At 40.6% G+C, this 22,047-nt stretch overlaps 2 protein-coding genes across 3 annotated transcripts in view; both read left to right on the top strand.

Moving 5' to 3' along the window:
- The first annotated feature begins 269 nt into the window (after positions 1-269).
- LOC110535704 (survival motor neuron protein 1) lies at positions 270-5,552 on the top strand. 2 transcript variants are annotated; one of them, XM_021620888.2, is made up of 9 exons: positions 270-422; positions 2,984-3,055; positions 3,300-3,419; positions 3,500-3,691; positions 3,867-4,034; positions 4,267-4,341; positions 4,518-4,625; positions 5,034-5,111; positions 5,400-5,552. In XM_021620888.2, the coding sequence occupies exons 1-8, from the start codon at positions 375-377 to the stop codon at positions 5,085-5,087; spliced, it is 837 nt and encodes a 278-aa protein (XP_021476563.1). In that variant the 5' UTR covers positions 270-374; the 3' UTR covers positions 5,088-5,111; positions 5,400-5,552. The 2 variants fall into 2 exon arrangements, with proteins under 2 accessions (XP_021476563.1, XP_021476564.1); XM_021620889.2 differs by having other exon boundaries at positions 5,315-5,547.
- Positions 5,553-13,416: 7,864 nt separating this feature from the next.
- Positions 13,417-22,047, top strand: part of LOC110535022 (rhotekin-like) — a 119,401-nt gene continuing 110,770 nt past the window's right edge. The window contains exon 1 of the mRNA XM_036935480.1: positions 13,417-14,081. Within this exon, the coding sequence (XP_036791375.1) occupies positions 13,971-14,081 (111 nt within the window). The 5' untranslated portion in view covers positions 13,417-13,970. The remainder of the gene's footprint in view (positions 14,082-22,047) is intronic.

Below are 22,047 nucleotides of genomic sequence, written 5' to 3'. Positions count from 1 at the left end.
AACAAAGGCGCGCATCAACAGAAGACAAACATAGGTACAGGGGAGGTTTAAGAATGTCATTTTTTAGTATTGTAACGGGGTCGTTACATTGTCCACGCGTAGCTGGGCGCAGCAAAGACAACCTGATCACCCAACGAACTTAAAGCTGGATCTATCATTTTTTTTGCCGAAAAAATCACGACTTGCCAGAAAATGTGAACAATAATGTTTGTGGACAGAGGGACGTAAATTCGTTGCCAAGCCAACGTGCCAAAATTTTTGTCGCAACTTTTTAACGTCATCCTTTATTTAGGAACGTCAGCGACGCACGTTGCTACGCTTCAGTGAAAACCCAACAATCAAAGCTGTGAGAGCAGCCACATTTCTGCGTATTCATGGCAAATGGGTGTAAAGATATGCTTTTTGCTCGTGGAGCTGGACAAGTAAGTTATAATTTATATAGTTACTCAGTAAGTAGATAACATCGTAGATTGGCTTGCTAACTAGTAGCTATTGTTGAATTTAAGCTAATGGTTGCAGATTCGCTAGATACCAACTAAGTTAGCCACCTAGCTAGATAGATAGCGAGCTACTCGGTATAGCACCGGATTTTTAGTGTTAGCAGCACAGATGTAGGGTTAATTTTCATAATCTTGTTAGTGTTAGCGGTAGTGGTAACAAGTCAGATTGCCAGTTGATATGCCAGCACCAGTCACTAAAAAGACTGATGGCCAATTCGAAATGTAGTTAGCGGGAACCAGGAAGGTCACATAGCATTGGATATGTTTTACTATCTAGCAATTACCTGCTAGTTAGCTTGGCCATCTAGTTATGACACATTTATTATGCAGCTATGAATATTGAGCAGTGCATCAAGACAAGCTAGATGGAATCCTGGCTATCAGTAGAAAGCATTATGTAAAGGGTTGGATCGAAATGTACATGGTTACCTGGAGGAAAATGGGGCAGGGTCATGCTTTTTACATTTCAGTCAAGGGGAGGGTCGTGTTATTTATAATTTGTTACATTTCAATATTTCTCAGTGTTTTAGAATTAGTTGCTATAGGCGATGTGTGCCAGATGCTGCCCCTCATCTCTAATTCTCCGCGGGGCGCGATTTCAAGTGCGCTAATTAGTGTGGTCTCAATTAAATTATCTATAGGTTCGGAGAAGCACAGCGCATAATTATAAGATAGCTGCTGGGATGGTGTAAATACAACTGGGCTGCATTACACTGCTGTGGAAATTCCAATCCTGATATTCCAATCTGCTCTTGCTGATCAAATACTTTTTGTGTGCTGCCTAACATTTGGTGGTAATTCAGGAGGAGAGTCAAAGGTCGTCGTCGCCCCCCCCCCCCCCCCCCCCCCCCAACAAATGTCATTAGGCCTATGCACTATCTATGTTCTGTCCAGTTTGAGAAAGAGAGCGTAGTGATGAGATAGAGGACCGGAGTTCAACTTTGATAGCTTGCTACTACCATAATAGTTTTGTATTAAAAGCAATATGTTTATTACCCATTACCCATTTGGGGCGGCAGGGTAGCCTAGTGGTTAGAGCGTTGGACTAGTTACTGGAAGGTTGCAAGTTCAAACCCCCGAGCTGACAAGGTACAAATCTGTCGTTCTGCCCCTGAACAGGCAGTTAACCCACTGTTCCTAGGTCGTCATTGAAAATAAGAATTTGTTCTTAACTGACTTGTCTAGTTAAATAAAGGTAAAATTTAAAATGTATTTTTCTGCGTTAATGACCTCACAATAAGTATAAGTAACTTACATTGTGGTGCTGAAACTTCAAACAGCATCGTGGCACAATCAATCTGAAATGGACAGCTCATGGTGCTGCAGGTAAGCAAATTCGAGTAGGCTAAATTCATTTCAACCATCTTCATTTTAATTATACTTTACTAACAACAAGAGGGCTTTGTGTTGGAGCCTATTTCATCCTATTTAAGAAATAGGTCATGTAATTAGCTACGTTACATGCCCATGGAGAGAGCATTGCATTGTAGATTTTCTAGTTGACTTGAGCTGTAACAGATTTCCACCATGATTTTCTGTTTTGCTATCAACCATATTATAATGTCAAATTGAAACATTTGTTCACCAAAAAAAAATGTTCTCACATATTAGTGTTATTCAACACCCTAAATTAAAGGAATGAGTGGGTTAGGGTGGGTTTTACATTAAGGAACCTTCTAACTTATGTAACCATACCAACCGTAACATATCACGCTAATTTGAGTATCCCTGATTTTCATTTACTGTGTTACGTTTACTCTATGAGACCAGCCGGGGAAAGACGTGACTCTGATGCATATGGGAATATCATTGTTTTGTTTCTTTGACATTCAGAGGCTGAGATACAACCTTTTTATAGCTGAGGAAACTAAAAATAGGCTTTGCTTGGGAAGTCATTTAATTTGGTCACTACCAATTGATTAAAGAGCTTTTAGGGAAACACTTGACACCTTCTCTCGTTGGGTTAAACCACGGTAAAGGAGTAGCCAGTAGTTAAAGTTCACATTTTTCTGCGTCAGTAGGCCTACTCTGACTGGTAGGCCTAACTTTTGAAAGTACCATACTCAGATTCTTAATGACTTCTCAGATTGAACTATTTGCAAACAGGGACAGTTTCGTTGCAAACAAGACACACTGATTTGGCATTGGAGAAATATAAGATGAACACGCAAGCCTATAAGCCTATAAGTCCATTGCCTGTGATTTGTGTGATATTAAAAAAAGATGCTGCTAATATGTAACATGATGGAGAATTGCATGAAATGTTTATAAAAGGCAATTTTTTTCTTGAACCTGCAAATACGATGATAGATTCATGCAGTGCTTTTACTATAAAGGAGATCTTTCCACCCCTACTGTTGTCCATGGTACTCTGCGAACCCACAACAGTTTTCTCCATTGTAACCCTTATTATAAATAACGTGCTTACTCTAAGTCTCTCAGAGGATTGATTTGTTCATCTAATTGTATTTTTTTTCTCCCAGAGTGACGATTCTGACATTTGGGATGACACTGCACTGATAAAGGCCTACGACAAAGCAGTTGCATCATTCAAGGTGCCTCTACAGTGTTATTATAGCGTTCTGTTGACTGTGTTCTTATTTTCCTCACATGGATTGACAATTGGGTTGAGAAACATGCATCAGTATCAGGTCATTACAGTTTGTGCATTATGGTAGGCTAAACATGTCTCCTGAAGTAGCATCTCAGAAAAGCTTCCGTGAAAATGTCCTGTTATCCCCCTCTGACGTCATGCTCACGTTTTGATACCTTTTTGTAACCATTGATCCTGACTGTCAGACCGCCCTGAAGGGGGAGGAGGACACCACAATCCCAAAGAAAGACAACCCCGGAAAGAAACGGAAAAACCACAAAAAGAACCGCAGCAGAAAGAGAAGTAGTGCTCCTTCCGATAAAGAGGTAGGCACTGCGCGATAATACAAGTACTTTTAAATGAAAGGGTCTAACCTAATAGATGTACAACGACTACTGTGTTGCAGTGGAGAGTCGGCGAGCCCTGCTGTGCCTACTGGTCTGAAGACGGCAAGCTTTACGCTGCCACTATCTCCTCCATAGACGAGAAGCGGGGCACCTGTATAGTTGTGTTCACAGACTATGGGAACGAGGAGGAGCTGAACCTCCGAGACCTTCTGACCGAGAGCTCCGAGGTAGAGGAGGAAGCCCCCGACAAGGTACGTTAAGGATGTTTGTGAAGGTGTCCCTAAGTGTATGATTGGTTTTGTAACTAATGAAGAGAATGGACGGTTAGCCTAGTGGAACTCAGCAGTAGGCATAGAAGTCAGACTTCAATTACTTTTGAATGGGGACATCTTTTGGAGTGTTCTTATTTCTCTTTCTGTAATGCAGGTTAAAGAAGCAGAGTCTTCTACAAAGGAGAGCGATCGGTCGTCCGCCCCTCACAGTCACGTGCCACGCTCTAAACCCAAGTCCAAATCCCCCAAAGTACCTCCGATGTGGGGTCCAGGTTTCCCTGGCTTTCCCCCAGGTCCCCCTCCCATGCCTGGCTTCAGAATGGTAAGTAGACCCTAATTGTAGGTTGTCAGTCACTGTTCATCCGTGCATTACTTCTTAACATACGAAAAAGCCCCAACACATTTTGGTGAACTTTTGCTTTAACTTTCATTTGGAAGTTGCTTAAACAGGCAGAGGTGGCATTTGAAACATGGCATCTTGTATGTGTGGATGGAATAAATCCTTTATTTGACAATGGAGTGTGCATATTTTTAGAGTGTTGTTCTGTCTACAGGGAGACTCTAGGCGACCTGGGGCCTCCGGGCCTGCCCCTCCGGGATGGCCTCCCATGATGCCCTCTGGGCCACCGGTAAGGTAGATTCTAGAGCACAGAAATATTCTCTGGCATTTGAAATGTTGGCCGTAGAGATCAGAATCTATTCTCATATCATATGGCGCTTATTAAGCAATGTCGCTGGTACATTTCTTCATGCAACGTTCTGAAAGATGCACCAGTCTGAACATAGTTGTTTTGTCTCTTGTCAGATGATCCCTCCCCCTCCCCCCATGAGTCCAGACGGAGAGGACGATGAGGCCTTGGGAAGTATGCTGATCGCCTGGTACATGAGTGGATACCACACTGGATACTACCTGGTACAGTTGCATGCCATCCGCATCATGTCTTGCATGCTGTAGATGAGACAGGAATTGCTTATTACTGATGGTTAAGTTGAATAATTCACTATCTAATACGCATAGCGGCATCTACATGGATACACGTTCTGTTCTTATTTTATAACTCTGGTTTGTTTTTGTTCTACCTTTTTTGTTATTTTTAGTATTACATTGTTATTCATTACTGCATTGTTGGGGTTAATGCTTGCAAGAAAAGCATTTCACTGTACTTGTGCATGTGAAAACATGACGAATCTGGAGCATGGTTCCATGGATCGCGTGAAGATTGATCGGAAATACATTTTTAGTTCAATACCAGGTGTAAACGGGTTTTCCGACGCAAAAGGAAGTCTGTGCCTAAGTTGCTTCTTTTCTTTTCCGTTATAGGGGTTAAAGCAAGGCCGCAAAGAAGCTGCTGGAAAGAAGGCTCACCACAAGTGAAAAGGGGGACTTCGTCCTTACCTGGTAAATAAATGATAATTAGCCGTTTTTTTTGTCATTTACTAAACTGACTTACTTTAGTGTTTTTTATTTTTTATTGTGTTGTAGCCATTACCTGCTCGGAAAGGATTCCATTGAAATCTTTTTTGACCGACTTGCATGAGCCTCTGATGTTTCGATTGCCACTTTGTGGAAAGAATATAATGATCATTTTCTTGCCATTTCAGACAAACCGTCAACTAATATCTTCAAAACGTTTGTGTTAATCCCGCCACAAAAATAATGACCTTTGTGTTCTGCTGCGGGTCCTAGGTGTTTGTCTCCATCCCAGATGCAGAGGACTGGAGTGCTGTGAATGAATTGTAACATGTGTGAATGAACTCTTGTTTCAAAGCCTCCATGTGTTTCAGGGTTACGTTTTGTATTCTTTGTAAATAAACCCAAATAAAGGCTCTTAGCTCAAAATTTGCTGTTACATGTTACCTTTATTTTGTTTAATACGTGTGAGTATTCAATTAGTTGATCTCGCAATCAGAGAGGAGGCAAAGCGAGCTGAATTGACCTAAAACAATTGTCCACGTGAGATCACGCCCTTTTTTGTATGGAGGTTTATGTGAGAGTGTCAAATTACGTCAGGCTTATTTGATCGAATATAAGTTTTGTACTGATATGAGCAGATGTGCGTGGCATTCTGTTAACTATGAGAAAAACACCTTCGTTGTGCCTGTATTTCCACATCCGCATATGCCCTCTCATTGGTTAGAATGGTCCTGATCTCGCCTACTGCTTCCATCTTTGAGGACAGGTTTTCCCATTTTGCGAGTTGGCATTCGACTTTCTTGTCAGCATGATAGATCAGCTTTGGTACAATCACCTTGATGTATTTGTTTTTGACCTTTATTTAACTAGGCAAGTCAGTAAAGAACCAATTCTTATTTTCAATGACAATTCAGGGGCAGATTTTTACCTTGTCGGCTTGAGGATTCGAACTTGCAACCTTGCAGTTACTAGTCCAACGCTCTAACCACTAGGCTACGCTGCTGCAGTAACAGTTCCTCCCCAGTAGATGGCAGGGTAGTCCTGTACACTGAAGAAGTAATGTTACAGCAATTGTTTCAAAGTTCCTGCTTACACCAAAGCATGCCTGTCATGTCAATTGATCAACTAAAGGTCCATTTGTGAGTGATGTTTTGCCACCTGTTTTCAATGTTGGCCAGCAACATCTCATAAACATATACCGACCATAATCTGTAATAAGACACTCATATCCATCTTTTTGTTTCACAACTGTCTTCCTCGCTCCCTGATGAGAGAAGCTTCTAAAGCTGCGGTGTATTCACTAGGAAGCAAACGGGATGAAACTGGGAGGGACCTACCTGAATCTTCCCGGTAAGAAAGCTGTTTTCATTGGAAACATCTTCTGTTGCAAAACTGTTTGCTACAGTGTGCACTAATGAATGCACCCCTAGTATAACATCAACGCCAAAATAGGATTACCAAGACCTTGGGCTGGGGGGAGGCCAAACGTAGTCCCTCTACCCTGGCACTATCTCTACCAGGAGGGGAAGAGGTTTAGGCCTGAGATACTCGACCACAATACGTTATATCATACAACATATCCGAAATCAACAACCCGTTGCCCCAGCCCTATCTCCAAGACACTAAACATGAAAGGATTGTATAAGCAGTATGGCCACAGTTCCACCTAATCCCTTTGATGAAGTTTTCACCAAAACCCCAGTATCCATTCATTTCAGATCTACTGATGTCTAGGCTAAGTTAATTTTGATATCCCTTTGCAGGGTAAACACTTTGGTTGGAGGTTGCACATTGTTGGATTCTTGGTTAATATCAAGAGAACAATCTTTTTATATATATATATATATATATATGTCCTCTGGGCTTAGACGTAACGCAAACGTTTTATTTCTATTTTGCTTTATCCTCTTTATACCTTGATACACATAAATCCTTTCACGTCATTGAAGGTTAATTACTTCTCTAGTTATATCACAAAGGACTAATCCACAATAATCCACAATAAATTGGAGTCAAAAATATAAAGGGCATGTACAGTACACGCATATAGTACTACATACTGTAGTAGTACATAAAAAAGCCATGTCATTATAGTAAGTGTAATGTGCTAGCTCTAATATTTCCCCTCTGGAGGCCACGTGGATGTTTTTCTACTTGTGTGTGTGTGTGAGAGAGGGAGAGATTCTGTGGTTGAGATGAGAGAGGACTATTGTCTTTGATTTTAGACTACGCCATCATGCCCCAGCTGTTCTCTAGGCTTGGCTCACAGCTATGTGATTGTCTTTTTGCATGTGTTCTATCACTGACATTTTGTACCCGCTGTGCCAACGTTTGCCACGGTGTATGACTCTCAGCACTCACTGCTGTTTATTGTATGTGTGTGTGTGTGATAGAGATAGGAGGAGACCGTTGCATTGAGAATTGCCCGTCAGAGAGCAGAGGGATCACAAAGTTAGAAAGCCAGACTAAGGGCAATCTGGGTTGGGCCAATGCCATGGGGGGAGCTAGGGTTGGACAGCGTCTTGATTCCCGGATGTGGGCCCAGAGGCATAAGATAGCTAGCTGTATGTAAGCCCCTTTCCTGACAATGAGCAATTCAAGGGGTCTGCCTCAGCAAGGAGTTCAGAGGGTCTGCCTCAGCTTGGAAAAGCTACGAAGGTGGTTTGAAATGTCTGATTCCATGTACTTTTTGGCTGTTCAGACTGCAGGAAAACGACTAAAATTGTGATTTTTGTCAGACCGCACTTGGAGTTAAATAATAAAGTAATCAAATAAAAAGGATGTGACATACACAACAACTTAAATATTCTAGTAACATGATGTGAATAAATTATGCTTAAGTGGAAAGCAGTAGGGTGAAAGAGAAAGAGTTGGACAGCTTAATCCTGATTGCATTTATTTCTTGGTCTCACAAGAGAAAATCAAAACTATTGTTACTAAGCCCCTGCAGAGAAACCACATGATCAAAAACATCATAGAAGGGGGCAGAGCAAGCGTCAAACAGGAAGCTCACCCCGCGAAGCACACGATAAGATCAGTGACCAGTAACAGTGCATGTGTAAAATCACTGGGGAAGCCAAGACAGAAATAAAAACTATTACTACCTGTGTTGTGATACTTGTGTTGTTTTCTCTATAACTTGTTTGCCACCATGATATATAGGCCTATGGCTGAGACAAAATAAAGGCAGAATAAATTAATTCAACCACACCTTTGTTTCATCACTAACAGGAGAGTAATCTCTGTCCAATGAAGTCCACAACACATATTGCATGTAACAAACAGTTACATGACCTACAGCATGGTCAAGCAAGTTAATGTTTCTGACATTTTCGGACTACTAAACAACTATTGATTTAGAACCATGGAGAGTTACCACAAGTTGCAAAGAAAACAGGAGCTGCCTCCACTGTTCTAGCATGATTTCAACTTCAACATTTCAATATCATCATATCACCTATGCTTATTCTAATACAGTGACAACTAAAAGATACCAGAAACGATTTAGTCCAATCAACATAAGATACATATGATGTGACTGTCCATGGTTCTGATATCTCTCTTTATGTGTGTATGTGCAAGTAGAAAAACATGTTCACGCCCCCTAGACCTACTTATAGAGAAACGCCAATACCATCCTCCTCTTTCATGTTGCCTAAACGGTCTATAACGCTGTCATACAGTACACGCTTTGAGTTTTTGTTGTCCTCGGTAGCCAGGACGACGTTAGCAAGGTAGGCTAACATACTTGCTCGCTAGCCTAACTTCCTTTCATGGGCAACGATGAGCCAGCTAGTTAACATTAGCCTACTACATCTAGCTACATATTGAACTTCTTTCGTCTCAGGCCAAGGGCACAATGTATGAATTTATGTTTGGATCAGAATCGCCTTTATAATCATTGGACAGTGCAGAGAATTAAGTAAAACCACAAGTCCAAATCCCTATCTCCATTCATGGCTAATTTAGGAAAGGGGAAATTTTAGCTAGCTAGCCACCGGATGACATCGACACAACGAGATTAAACAATTCAAGTTGTGTCTGACAATTACGTTTTGCTTTTGATGTGATTGGTGTGAAGCCAAATCCAAACTGGCTTCCCTTGACCTTTTTTTTGGGTGCGCCAGGACCATTCACAGTTGAGCTTACTCAGTTTAGCTCAACTCTGATTGGCTATTATTTTATACTTTTTTTTATCAGGGAGGCCAAATGCTTGCTGGCTTCCCTTGCATTCAATGAGTGTAATAATCATGGCTGAATTACCAACTGGGCATGCAGGGCACTTCCCCAGAGGCCCTGACCTCCAGGGGGCTGTCATGCCAAATAATATCCCCCAGACAAAAAGTGTGTGTGTCCCCGCCTCACAATGGGATTCGATAAACTATTAGCGTTCGTTGCCATATCAACGGTGTGACGACCTAACGATTCTAATTTTGTATCTCATTGCAGCCTAAATTACGTTATTTTCATCCTTGGTATGCAAACAAGGCTGATTTCCTTGTCCTCGACAATTTTGCTGTTTAAACTTGTTTTGTTTAGCTAATAAAAGGAGAACTTTACTTCGAACTACTTTTGGGTACCTTGTTACCATTACAATATGAAATCCATTTCTAGCAAAGAAAATGTGTCATCTGCTTGACACATTAAAATACTTCACTTAAAGGTCACAAAGTCAGCTAATTTCCACTCCATTCATATGCAAATCTGTTTGATTCATACACTGTCTTGGCTGGATGTCATGTTTTCATTTTCACCTTCCCTTATCTACACTGAAATTATATCATTTCACTAGTCCTATATTATGATTCATTTTGTTCTATCTTGCATAGCACATTAGTACACACACGTGGTTAAATATATCTATTGTGGGTACTAGGATACAGCAATGCACAATGAGGAACTAATAAATACCATCGAAGGATACTGTACAACTTACAAGAATGAAACACCTTGTGAAACAGCTGTGAAAACCAACCTGGCCATGTTTAAGATTTTAATATCTAAACTTTGAATTTTTTTTTTGGTACAGTTGTCATTAATTTATTTTCACAGATTTGTTGTACATTCACACGGCAATCAGACTAAAATACTGAATTCTGGTGTGTGGAATATAGAGTGGTTGCTGTGTGCGTGGGAGGTTCTGCCTGCCACTTATTCTCAACAGGAAGTCAGTCTCGGAAGGGGGACTTGAAGAGGGAGACTGCAAAGTCCAAGCACTGCTGCTCTCTTTGTTCTGAGTGTTTTTAGTTCATCTGTGTATCCTCACATATTATGTGCCCAGTATGATAGAGCAAGAAAACGTTCTTAGCAGGTAATGACAACATGACAACAACAGTAGCTGTAGATGATGTAATGAAAAGTTGGAGGATGGTTGGTAATGGAGGACATCAGGTGGATCCACGTCTGGGTGTTGGGCAGAACCCCCTAGCTCCTGGAGAACAGGAGCAGAGTTAAAGGGAGCAGGGTAGGAGACAGAGACGTAAACAAGCCAACACACAGGTTACACTTTACTGTGAGAAGATTTGATGGATTAGTGCAGTGTTATAAATGGGAAACATGTACTTTTCAACCGTTTTGGAAGGTATAGCCTACCTCCAAGCTGCTCCGACTCAGAGCACAGAGAATCAGACTGATCTGAACTCACTAACACATTTCATACAATTATATGATTTCAGGGTGGAATCCTTTAGTAACTACATTAAACATATACATTCCCTCATCAACTACATTAAAAGATAAATAGCCTACTTACAGTATAGGTTACATAAACCTATATTTCTATGACATTGAAATACATTTCATGTTTACTCAATTGAGTTTTATTTTCCTATTTGGCTACTGGCAGTCATTTTTGACTCAATATATTTCATGATGTGTAGCCTAAAAGGCTCGCAATGATGTGCCAAATCTTGATTTAGTACATTATTATTGGGTAAGCAATAGAATAAGCCCCCTCAATATTTGTAGCCATAGGTGCTAATATCTTTCTAGGAGCTAATCCGTCATCAGTATTGTGGAATAATTATAATGTTATGGTAAGATTTTAATGGAGAAAGCTGATCTGAGAGCAGGGATGCCATTCTTTCAATCCTATCATCGACACGTGCCTCAACGAGGCACTTAGTGTACGTTGTCTCTGCATTGTGTTTTGGGAAACGCATATTACATCTTCAGCCGTTGGGGGGGGGGGGGGGGGTCTACTAACTAAGCTAACATATGGAATTGTTTTAAGTTGGTCATACCATGGATCATTTCCTATTTGATTTTGAAGTTTAGGACCCATCTAGGTTTCCGCCAAAGAGATACAGTGCCTTGCGAAAGTATTCGGCCCCCTTGAACTTTGCGACCTTTTGCCACATTTCAGGCTTCAAACATAAAGATATAAAACTGTATTTTTTTGTGAAGAATCAACAACAAGCGGGACACAATCATGAAGTGGAACGACATTTATTGGATATTTCAAACTTTTTTAACAAATCAAAAACTGAAAAATTGGGCGTGCAAAATTATTCAGCCCCTTTACTTTCAGTGCAGCAAACTCTCTCCAGAAGTTCAGTGAGGATCTCTGAATGATCCAATGTTGACCTAAATGACTAATGATGATAAATACAATCCACCTGTGTGTAATCAAGTCTCCGTATAAATGCACCTGCACTGTGATAGTCTCAGAGGTTCCTTTAAAAGCGCAGAGAGCATCATGAAGAACAAGGAACACACCAGGCAGGTCCGAGATACTGTTGTGAAGAAGTTTAAAGCCGGATTTGGATACAAAAAGATTTCCCAAGCTTTAAACATCCCAAGGAGCATTGTGCAAGCGATAATATTGAAATGGAAGGAGTATCAGACCACTGCAAATCTACCAAGTCCTGGCCGTCCCTCTAAACTTTCAGCTCATACAAGGAGAAGACTGATCAGAGATGCAGCCAAGAGGCCCATGATCACTCTGGATGAACTGCAGAGATCTACAGCTGAGGTGGGAGACTCTGTCCATAGGACAACAATCAGTCGTATATTGCACAAATCTGGCCATTTCTTAAAGATATCCATAAAAAGTGTTGTTTAAAGTTTGCCACAAGCCACCTGGGAGACACACCAAACATGTGGAAGAAGGTGCTCTGGTCAGATGAAACCAAAATTGAACTTTTTGGCAACAATGCAAAACATTATGTTTGGCGTAAAAGCAACACCCTGAACACACCATCCCCACTGTCAAACATGGTGGTGGCAGCATCATGGTTTGGGCCTGCTTTTCTTCAGCAGGGACAGGGAAGATGGTTAAAATTGATGGGAAGATGGATGGAGCCAAATACAGGACCATTCTGGAAGAAAACCTGATGGAGTCTGCAAAAGACCTGAGACTGGGACGGAGATTTGTCTTCCAACAAGACAATGATCTAAAACATAAAGCAAAATCTACAATGGAATGGTTCAAAAATAAACATATCCAGGTGTTAGAATGGCCAAGTCAAAGTCCAGACCTGAATCCAATCGAGAATCTGTGGAAAGAACTGAAAACTGCTGTTCACAAATGCTCTCCATCCAACCTCACTGAGCTCGAGCTGTTTTGCAAGGAGGAATGGGAAAAAATGTCAGTCTCTCGATGTGCAAAACTGATAGAGACATACCCCAAGCGACTTACAGCTGTAATCGCAGCAAAAGGTGGCGCTACAAAGTATTAACTTAAGGGGGCTGAATAATTTTGCACGGCCAATTTTTCAATTTTTGATTTGTTAAAAAAGTTTTAAATATCCAATAAATGTCGTTCCACTTCATGATTGTGTCCCACTTGTTGTTGATTCTTCACAAAAAAATACAGTTTTATATCTTTATGTTTGAAGCCTGAAATGTGGCAAAAGGTCGCAAAGTTCAAGGGGGCCGAATACTTTCGCAAGGCACTGTATATGAAAAAAATATTTAATGTGGCCTTTACTGCTTTAGCCCATAGAAACGCATTTAATAACGCATTCATAAATAGCAAATCAGACAGTATAATGTTTTGAAGTGTCTGTCCTATATCTAGAATATATAAGAAAGCTCAGGAAATCGATATATATATATGTTTTTACATTTTGGATACCGGTACTGGCTACCCAAACCTTTTGTATACTAGACAGAAGTTGGCTCATCGGTGGTACTGACTTCAGTCTCAATCGACCACATCCGCCTATGTAACATCTGCTGTGGAAAGTGGCAGAGTTACAGTTCTGTGGGGCCCAAACCTTTCGGTTTTCGTGAGAAGACCGATTTTCGGGATGTCTCCTGGTCGTATGAACAGGACTGTATCTCTGCCACTTTCCACAGCAGATGAGTTACATAGGTGGATGTGGTGGATTAAGACTCAGGCCTTTGTTTTTTTTGTATAGGCTATCTCTAATTTAAACAGAAGGATTTTGATGTGGATTGTTTTATTGTTTAATGTCGACCTTATAGGTTTTTAAAACACTCGTAAGCCTTAGTTCCATCTTTACCGGGAAACCGATTCCAGCAGAACAAGCCAGAATCCCTGCCTACATGCAGCGCGAAACAAGACATCACCGGTAGAGGTCTCAACTGGGATAGTCCAAAAGTTATGTCGGGCACCACAGTCACACACAGTGGGCACACCAGGGAATTGAGAGCTTTCTGGAAATTATGCAAGGACTCTGTATTCCTCTATGAATAGTTTGTTATTTGTAGTTGAAAAATAGTTGAGAGTAGCCTAAACATAATTGTGTCCTTTCGAGAAATGTTGATGTAGTTGCGCACCTGGATAAGCTACTTCCAAAAGGATCTCCACACCAGCGCGCTACCAATAGGACGTTTCATACAGCAAGAAGTCTTTCGATTACAACCCGCAAGCTTGCAATGTTTTGCCGAACTCAAACAACAAGAGCCACGATTGCCCGTGGTTCAGCCCTTGAAATGGAGATACGGCGAGGGAAATTCAGACGGAGTGTTTTCTTGGACACTTTACAGGTAAATTGAGGTTATTGTTATCGAGGACGAACGTAGGGTTTTGTTTACTGTCATTTGGTCGTTGCGCTCTGTATCCGCACTATGATTGCGCTGCAATCACGATGAGAAACGTGTTGTGCTGGGCAATGGCAGGTACAAAGTTGTCCCCAAATCCGTGATACATTGTAGCCGCTAATGCCTAGTGTATTTTTCTTTCATTGAAATGTGCAACAATTTAATGGTAGGGGTCCGTGTATCGTCTCGTCATTGGTTATTTGATTCAGAAGACAAAGTGGAACAATTGGAAAACAGATATATTTTCGTTTTGAGTTTCTGAATTTGAAAAACGAAAATCAACTTGTTTTCTCATTTATTGTGTTAAAATTGGACATGGAATAACAAACAAATAACACATTTTATTCAAATGTTCCTTTTCGTTTTTTGTTTTGTTCATACCTGGAGACTCTTCAAGCCTATTCACAGGGCTTGCGAGGGGTGTTTACAGCCTAGGTTGGCAGCACAGATAATGGATTAGACTGTGTGAGTGTGACAGGAAGATAAAAAATACTCATATTAGCTAAAATGTAGACCTTATCATGAAATTAGCATGCCAATAGAACAAACTCAACAACTGAACGAAGTTGGCTTGCATTAGCTAGCTAGCAAGCTGGCTACTGTTTAGCTAGCAGGCTGGCTGGTTAGCTAGCCCTACCTGGCTACTGGCTATAGTCATGTTAGCTAGTGGAAGTAAGTTAGTCCCTCAACATGCTACAAGATGAAGCTCCCTGGTCAGAGCTACCATCTGAAGAAAGGTGAGATTTCTCCATTACTTTCTGTAGCTAACTTAGCCTTCTGGGTGGATGATGGTGCTTATTGACAGATTAATAATGAACTGCAGTTACTATCTGGCACTTTTACCGATCTGGCACTTTTACCGATCTGGCACTTTGCATAGCTGCTTACACATAATGCTTACACATGCAACCATATCCAATTAAGCTATAGTCAGTGATTGTGTGTGTGTGTGTGTGTGTGTGTGTGTGTGTGTGTGTTTGTTGAATGTTCCCGCAGGGGAAGGGCACAGTATGGTATCTGAGCAGATCATCATGAATTTCATGTAGTTACATTAGCCACTCACTCACTCACTCACTCACTCAGAGGACCATTCACACAGTTTTCATTCCCTATACAGTGGACATCATGCTTTCAAGGTCCTGCACTACTGCCTCCTACAACACCATGATGAGAAGCGATAAGCCTGTCTCCATGACTATAAGTCAACATAACTCTCTAACCCTGCTGTACCCTACAGTGCTGAAACAATAAGACTCTAAACAGTTTTACACTATTTTTAAATGGAATGCTCAATAGTGATTATTCTTTATCTGTCTTGACCATCCTCACAGTTCACTCGCAGATGATATGTAGGCTGGTTGATGGCACCTGCATGTCTGTTTGACGTACAACCTGACAGAACATATCAGAATGCTTGGACCTCAGCTGAGACCATCCTTTCCTTTCCTGTCACAGAATTTGAATGATCCCTCCCTCAACTGCCCCATGCTCTCTCCTTCTCTCCAGGATACATTAGGTGAAATGTCTTTGTTTTTGGCACCCCCTCATCCTACATTTTCTCACTTTTGTTCAACTGCTTTTTTGATTAAATCATTTTAATTCAATGTTTAAATAGATGTTTTTTTTGTGAAAGTTGACAGATGACACTTGTATGGAGAGATGTGGGGGGAGAGAGTGGATAGATGGGTGTAGATTGGTTTGGTTGAAGAAACTCCCTCTCCCCCTACCTCTCTTCCTTCACTTAAAAGTGAATGCCCCTCCACCAGGACTGCCGCACAGAAGAACTTCCAAGCTGCGCAGAGATGCAAGAAATTGAACTTCACTGAGTTCACCTCATTAGTTTGCACTGTATAGATCAATGTTTTTTTTCCGGTGATAGAATCAACATTTCATCAGACCCTTTCCAATGCTACAAAACAAAAAAACTATCATGTTGCAAGATTGAGTCTATGATTTTGTTGTAGGCAGAGGGCAACGGAGTAGAATTCTATTGGCAGGGGTAGTAGCCCATGAGGGGCCTTTCAATCACCCGTAGGGAATGTGCTTTTCAGATCAGAGCAGCGCGTGTGAACATTTGTTGATATTCCTTTCTAGCTAATGTGTTATTAGCCCAGTTATAGATAGGTATAGGTCAGCAATGGGGAGTTATTGCTTTCTACAAGAGCACAAAACAAGTAGGCTACATTTCAAGCTGTATGTTCAGACATTCACAGAAATAGCAACAGCATAACACAATCATCCAAACCGGAAAATGTAGGCTACATCAGTCCTAGTGCTACCTGAGGAAAGAGTGACCTAACACAAGCGGTAATATTTAGCTGACAGGAACCATAATACGATTAGCTACTATTTACAATGCATCACATCACAGGTGACCTCACCAGTGATCTAAATAATTGAGTAAAACACTTTCTAAATATCGAAAGGAAATCTGCCAATGGGTAGTTTGTGCGTGAACTTTCATGGGCCTTAATAACAAAGAAATATTCCATCCGTAAATACAAATAAAATAGTTAAATTACAAGCCAATGGAAAAAGACATGAATCTTGCCGCTAGCAATGATTGGCTGAGATAACGGATGGGCTGGACATGCTTGGAGATGAGTTTGGATTGGTTTCATTCTGCCGTGACGCGTTCGTCCATGTATACGGGTAGGAGTCTGGTTACATTTTCAGATATAATACCTTTATAATTTTGTCAGAAAGTCGTTGTCATTGCAAGTTAAAGCGTACTGTTAGATAGCTGGCATACGTTAGCTTGCTGGCTCGCTAGCTAACGTTAAGTGTATGATCTGTGTAGTAATATTATTCAAATCAGAAATGAATTTGCATTGCTAGTTATAGCCATCAATTGACCCATCAATTTAGTCAAGTGTGTTGGGTAAGAGTAATCTAATAATGATACAGTATTTGTTTTTGATATTGCAACTATGCAAGTATGCTTTTCACTGTACCGTTTACACCTTCTGTATCCTGTGCATGTGACAAATAAACAGATTTTATTTGATATACTGTGTGTTTACCAGCAAAGGTAATGTGAAGAACAACATGACCTGCACCAAAGTCAGATTAGGAAATAGGCCAAAGACAAAGTGTATTTTTACCTGGAGTTTTCCTTATTGTAGGCTGCTACTTTTAGTCTTGAAATCTTTGTTTGTTTACTAAACTACTCACTTAGTTCCCCAAAATATTTGAGGGAACATTGTGTACAGGTACACCACCGTTCAAACGTTTGGGGTCACTTAGAAGTGTCCTTGTTTTTGAAAGAAAAGCACATCAAATTGATCAGAAATAGTGTAGACATTGTTAATATTGTAAATGACTATTGTAGCTGGAAACGGCTGATTTTTAATGGAATATCTACATAGGTGTACAGAGGCCCGTTATCAGCAACCATCACTGCTGTGTTCCAATGGCACGTTGTTAGCTAATCCAAGTTTATAATTTTAAAAGGCGAATTGATTATTAGAAAAAACGTTTGCAATTATTTTAGCACAGCTGAAAACTGTTGTTCTAATTAAAGAAGCAATAATACTGCCCTTCTTTAGACTAGATGAGTATCTGGAGCATCAGCATTTCTGGGTTTGATTACAGGCTCCAAATGGCCAGACACAAATACCTTTCTATTGAAACTCGGCAGTCTATTCTTGTTCTGAGAAATGAAGTCTATTCCATGCGAGGAATTTACAAGAACATTAAGATCTTGTACAATGCTGTGTACTAGTTCCTTCACAGAACAGTGCAAACTGGCTCCAATCAGAATAGAAAGAGGGTTAGGAGAGCCAAGTGAGCAACTGAGCAACTATAACAGTGAAGACGTCAAAACTATGAAATAACACATATGGAATCATGTAGTAACCAAAAAAGTATTAAACAAATCTAAATATATTTGAAATTCTTAAAAGTAGCCACCCTTTGCCTTGATGACAGCTTTGCACACTCTTGACATTCTCTCAACCAGCTTCACCTGGAATACTTTTCCAACAGTCTTGAAGGAGTTCCCACATATGCTGAGCCCTCATTGGCTGCTTTTTCTTCACTCTGCGGTCCAACTCATCCCAAACCATTTACATTTGGTTAAGGTTGGGTGATGGTGGAGGCCGGGTCATCTGATGCAGCCCTCCATCACTCTCTTTCTTGGTCAAATAGCCCTTACACAGCCTGGAGGTGTGTTTTGGGTCATTGTCCTTTTGGGGAAAAAAAGTCCTATTAAGCACGAACCAGATGGGATGGCGTATCGCTGCAGAATGCTGTGGTAGCCATGCTGGATAAGTGTGCCTTGAATTCTAAATAAATCACAGACAGTGTCACCAGCAAAGTACTCCCACACCATCACACCACCTCCTCCATGCTTCACGGTGGGAACGACACATGAGTTCATCCATTCACCTACTCTGCGTCTCACACAGACACGGTGGTTGGAACCAAAAATCTCAAATTTGGACTCATCAGACCAAAGGACAGATTTCCAACATGTTTCTTGGCCCAAGCAAGTATCTTATTCTTATTGGTGTCCTTTAGTAGTAGTTTCTTTGCAGCAATTCAGCCCGCGTAATCAGGGGTATATTCATTCCGCTGATTCTGTTGATAAACGTTTCTTAAACACAAGCAAACAGAACAAAACGGGGATGAACATACCTGAATTTGTCCAATAGAAACTCTTGTTTGCAACTGTTGTGCTAATGATTACACACTATATCAGCTAGATGCAGGCAAGAGTGTGCAAGGCGGTATTGAATGTCACCATCTTTCCATGTGTCACTGTCTGTTGCCTAAAATTTGTCTCTCGACATTTGTGCACCTACATTGTAAACTTTCAGACATAGGCTTCGTGGTAGCAATGTCAGGATGGGTATGGGGAAAATTTGAGTATCATGTAGTAGCCTAAACCTTGCTGTGCAATCGCTATTCTATTGAACTGGGTGAATGGAATATGAATGAGAGTCATCCAATATGCTGTAAGAGAAATAAGGCCATAAAAAAAAAAAGTCCTCTCTGGTGTCAAGTATTACCGTATGAAAAATGGTGGGATTTTTTTGTCTGTAAAATTAACTATGCAATAAATGGCGGTTGAAACGCGTGCCCTTTATCTGAATTTTTTTATAGAATAACCATCGTATCGAAGTAAACTTGGAGTCACGTGATGGTATGGTGTGTGGTCCTCCCACTAAGACTCGGAAACCATGCTGTTTATAAGGCTACATATGAAATAACTTCACAGGGTACTTACTGAAAGTGCACAATGATCTTGATGCTCCTTTCCAATAAATGCTTGACTGCCATTGGACAAATACAAATATTCTCACTCTCTTAGTCTATCCAGCTGTTGGCTAGTTTTGGGGCAAAAACTACCAGTAGAGTTGAAAATGCAATGGAAACACATTGAACTTTAGATTTTTATTTGGTACATGAAAACTTAAGCAAAAAAAATATATTTCCGTTTGGTGGAAACACAACACTGGTGGGGAAATGCGCATATTTTCTTTATTATTTTTTAAATATACGGAATAAAATATGTTGCCAATTGGCTCGAAATTGCGGCGGAAATGCCTTTTGTGCGTAAATATTGATATAATAACCATCATATCGAAGTAGGCCTAAACTTGTAGTCACGCTATGAGATGGTGTGTGTGGTCGTCCCACTACGACTCCCACTAGTGCACGGTGATCTTGATGCGCCTTTCCAATAAATATGGAGGGTCTTATTCCAGTGACATGATCATCGATGCTTGACTGCCATTTGACAAATACAAATATTCTCGCTCTTGTCCATAAGGATCTCGTCATTTAGACTAGCCTACCCACACAGCCTACTGTATCCATGAGCTGCAGGGTAGCCAAGTGGTTAGAGCATTGGGCTAGTAACTGAAAGGTTGCAAGTTCAAATCCTCCAGCTGACAAGGTACAAATCTGTTGTCCTACCCCTGAACAGATTAACCCACCCCGCTGTCATTGAAAATAAGAATTTGTTCTTAACTGACTTGCCTAGTTAAGTAAAATTTGTAAAAAATCCATGAGCTGTTGGCTAGAGAGGATGTGCCAAGACCAAATTTTTATCCGCAAGTCCATTTGGTGCAAACACCACTGATGGGAAAATTCTGATTTAGGTTTTTAGAATATTTGCATAAATCTGATGCCAATTTTGTGGAAATCTAGCTTCTGACTACAATGCAAGCATTTATTAATCTGCATTATATGTTTTTTACAATCCAATATGGTCAACTGTAGAGGCTTGCATCAAGTGGTCCCGTGTGGCTCAGTTGGTAGAGAATGCTGCTTGTGACGCCAGGGTTGTGGGTTTGATTCCCATGGGGGACTAGTATGGGAAGAAAATGTTTTCACTCACTACTGTAAATTCCTCTGGACAAGAGTGTCTGCTAAATGACTGAACTAAATGTAAACAATTTAAAAAGGCTTTAACTGCTCAGTCCATTACAACATCTGCACTCACTTATCCACTGTTATTTGGCGAGCAGACAGGCTTAAAAGGGTTTCATTCTAACCTCCTCATTATGTTTACACACAGTCTACGTTATTACCAGTGTTTTGATGGAAAGTATCTCAGACACACACACATACTGTTTGTGGGTGAGCTGAGCAGTTCCATCATCAAATGTGATTTATTTTTGGACTCTTGGCATGGGCTACCGGTAACTTGCTCTGGTTTTGCGGGTGTTTGAATGTGTCCCGTCAAATCTTTTGTCAGGCTTGATGGTGCTGAAATGTTGAAAATAAGGTCAATGAAGTTCAAATACCACGCAGTTCTGTGTAGTCATACAAGACAATGTGGGTGTAGCAGTGCAGACTCTGACATGTAAAAATGATACTTGAGGGAATCTTAATGATGCCATAGTTCAGAAAATTGATCTCTCTCTCTCTCTCTCTCTCTCTCTCTCTCTCTCTCTCTCTCTCTCTCTCTCTCTCTCTCTCTCTGGTGTGGTTGTTTATAATTCATATCACAGGAAGTCTAATAAATGGCACGAGCAGCACACGATGATTGTATTGATTTGTTGCTTGCCCTGGGTCATTTCCTTGTAAAAGGACCCATGAGCACCAGCATGAAGTCCATAGGAACATATCAAATTGGATGTGAAATGAAAGCTAAGAGTCTATATTTTAGGGAAATGAAGGCAGAGATACGTTTTTAAACCATTTTACATCTTACAAATAAGGCATAAGTAACCAATTGGATTTCTGGTCGAAAAGATGGAAAAGGGGTCTTTAGAAAACATCTACCAGAAAATGTCTTAAATGGTATTAGAAACACATCAAATCAAATTGTATTGGTCACATACGCATGGTTAGCAGATGTTAATGGTCACATACACATGGTTAGCAGATGTTAATGGTCATATACACATGGTTAGCAGATGTTAACGTGAGTGTAGCGAAATGCTTGTGCTTCTAGTTCCGACAGCGCAGGAATATCGAACAAGTAATCTAACAAATTCACAACAACTACCTTATACACACAAATGTAAAGGGGTGAATAAGAATATTTACATTTAAATATATGGATGAGCGATGGCCGTGCGGCATAGGCAAGATGCAGTAGATGGTATGGAATACAGTATATACATATGAGATGAGTAATGTAGGATATGTAAACATTATTAAAATGCCGTTATTTAAAGTGACTAGTGATACATTTATTAAGTCCATTTATTAAAGTGTCCAGAGATTTGAGTCTGTATGTTGACAGAAACCTCTCTGTGTTAGTGATGGCTGTTTAACAGTCTGATGGCCTTGAGATAGAAGCGAAGAGAAACGACAGTCCATCATTAGTTTAAGACATGAAGGTCAGTCAATCCGGAAAATTTCAAGAACTTTGAAAGTTTCTTCAAGTGCAGTCGCAAAAACCACCAAGCGCTATGATGAAACTGGCTCTCATGAGGACCTCTGCAGGAAAGGA

The sequence above is a fragment of the Oncorhynchus mykiss genome, chromosome 11 (genome assembly GCF_013265735.2).
Source record: "Oncorhynchus mykiss isolate Arlee chromosome 11, USDA_OmykA_1.1, whole genome shotgun sequence".
Lineage (NCBI taxonomy): Eukaryota > Metazoa > Chordata > Actinopteri > Salmoniformes > Salmonidae > Oncorhynchus > Oncorhynchus mykiss.
This window is presented reverse-complemented; position numbering and strand designations above follow the sequence as displayed.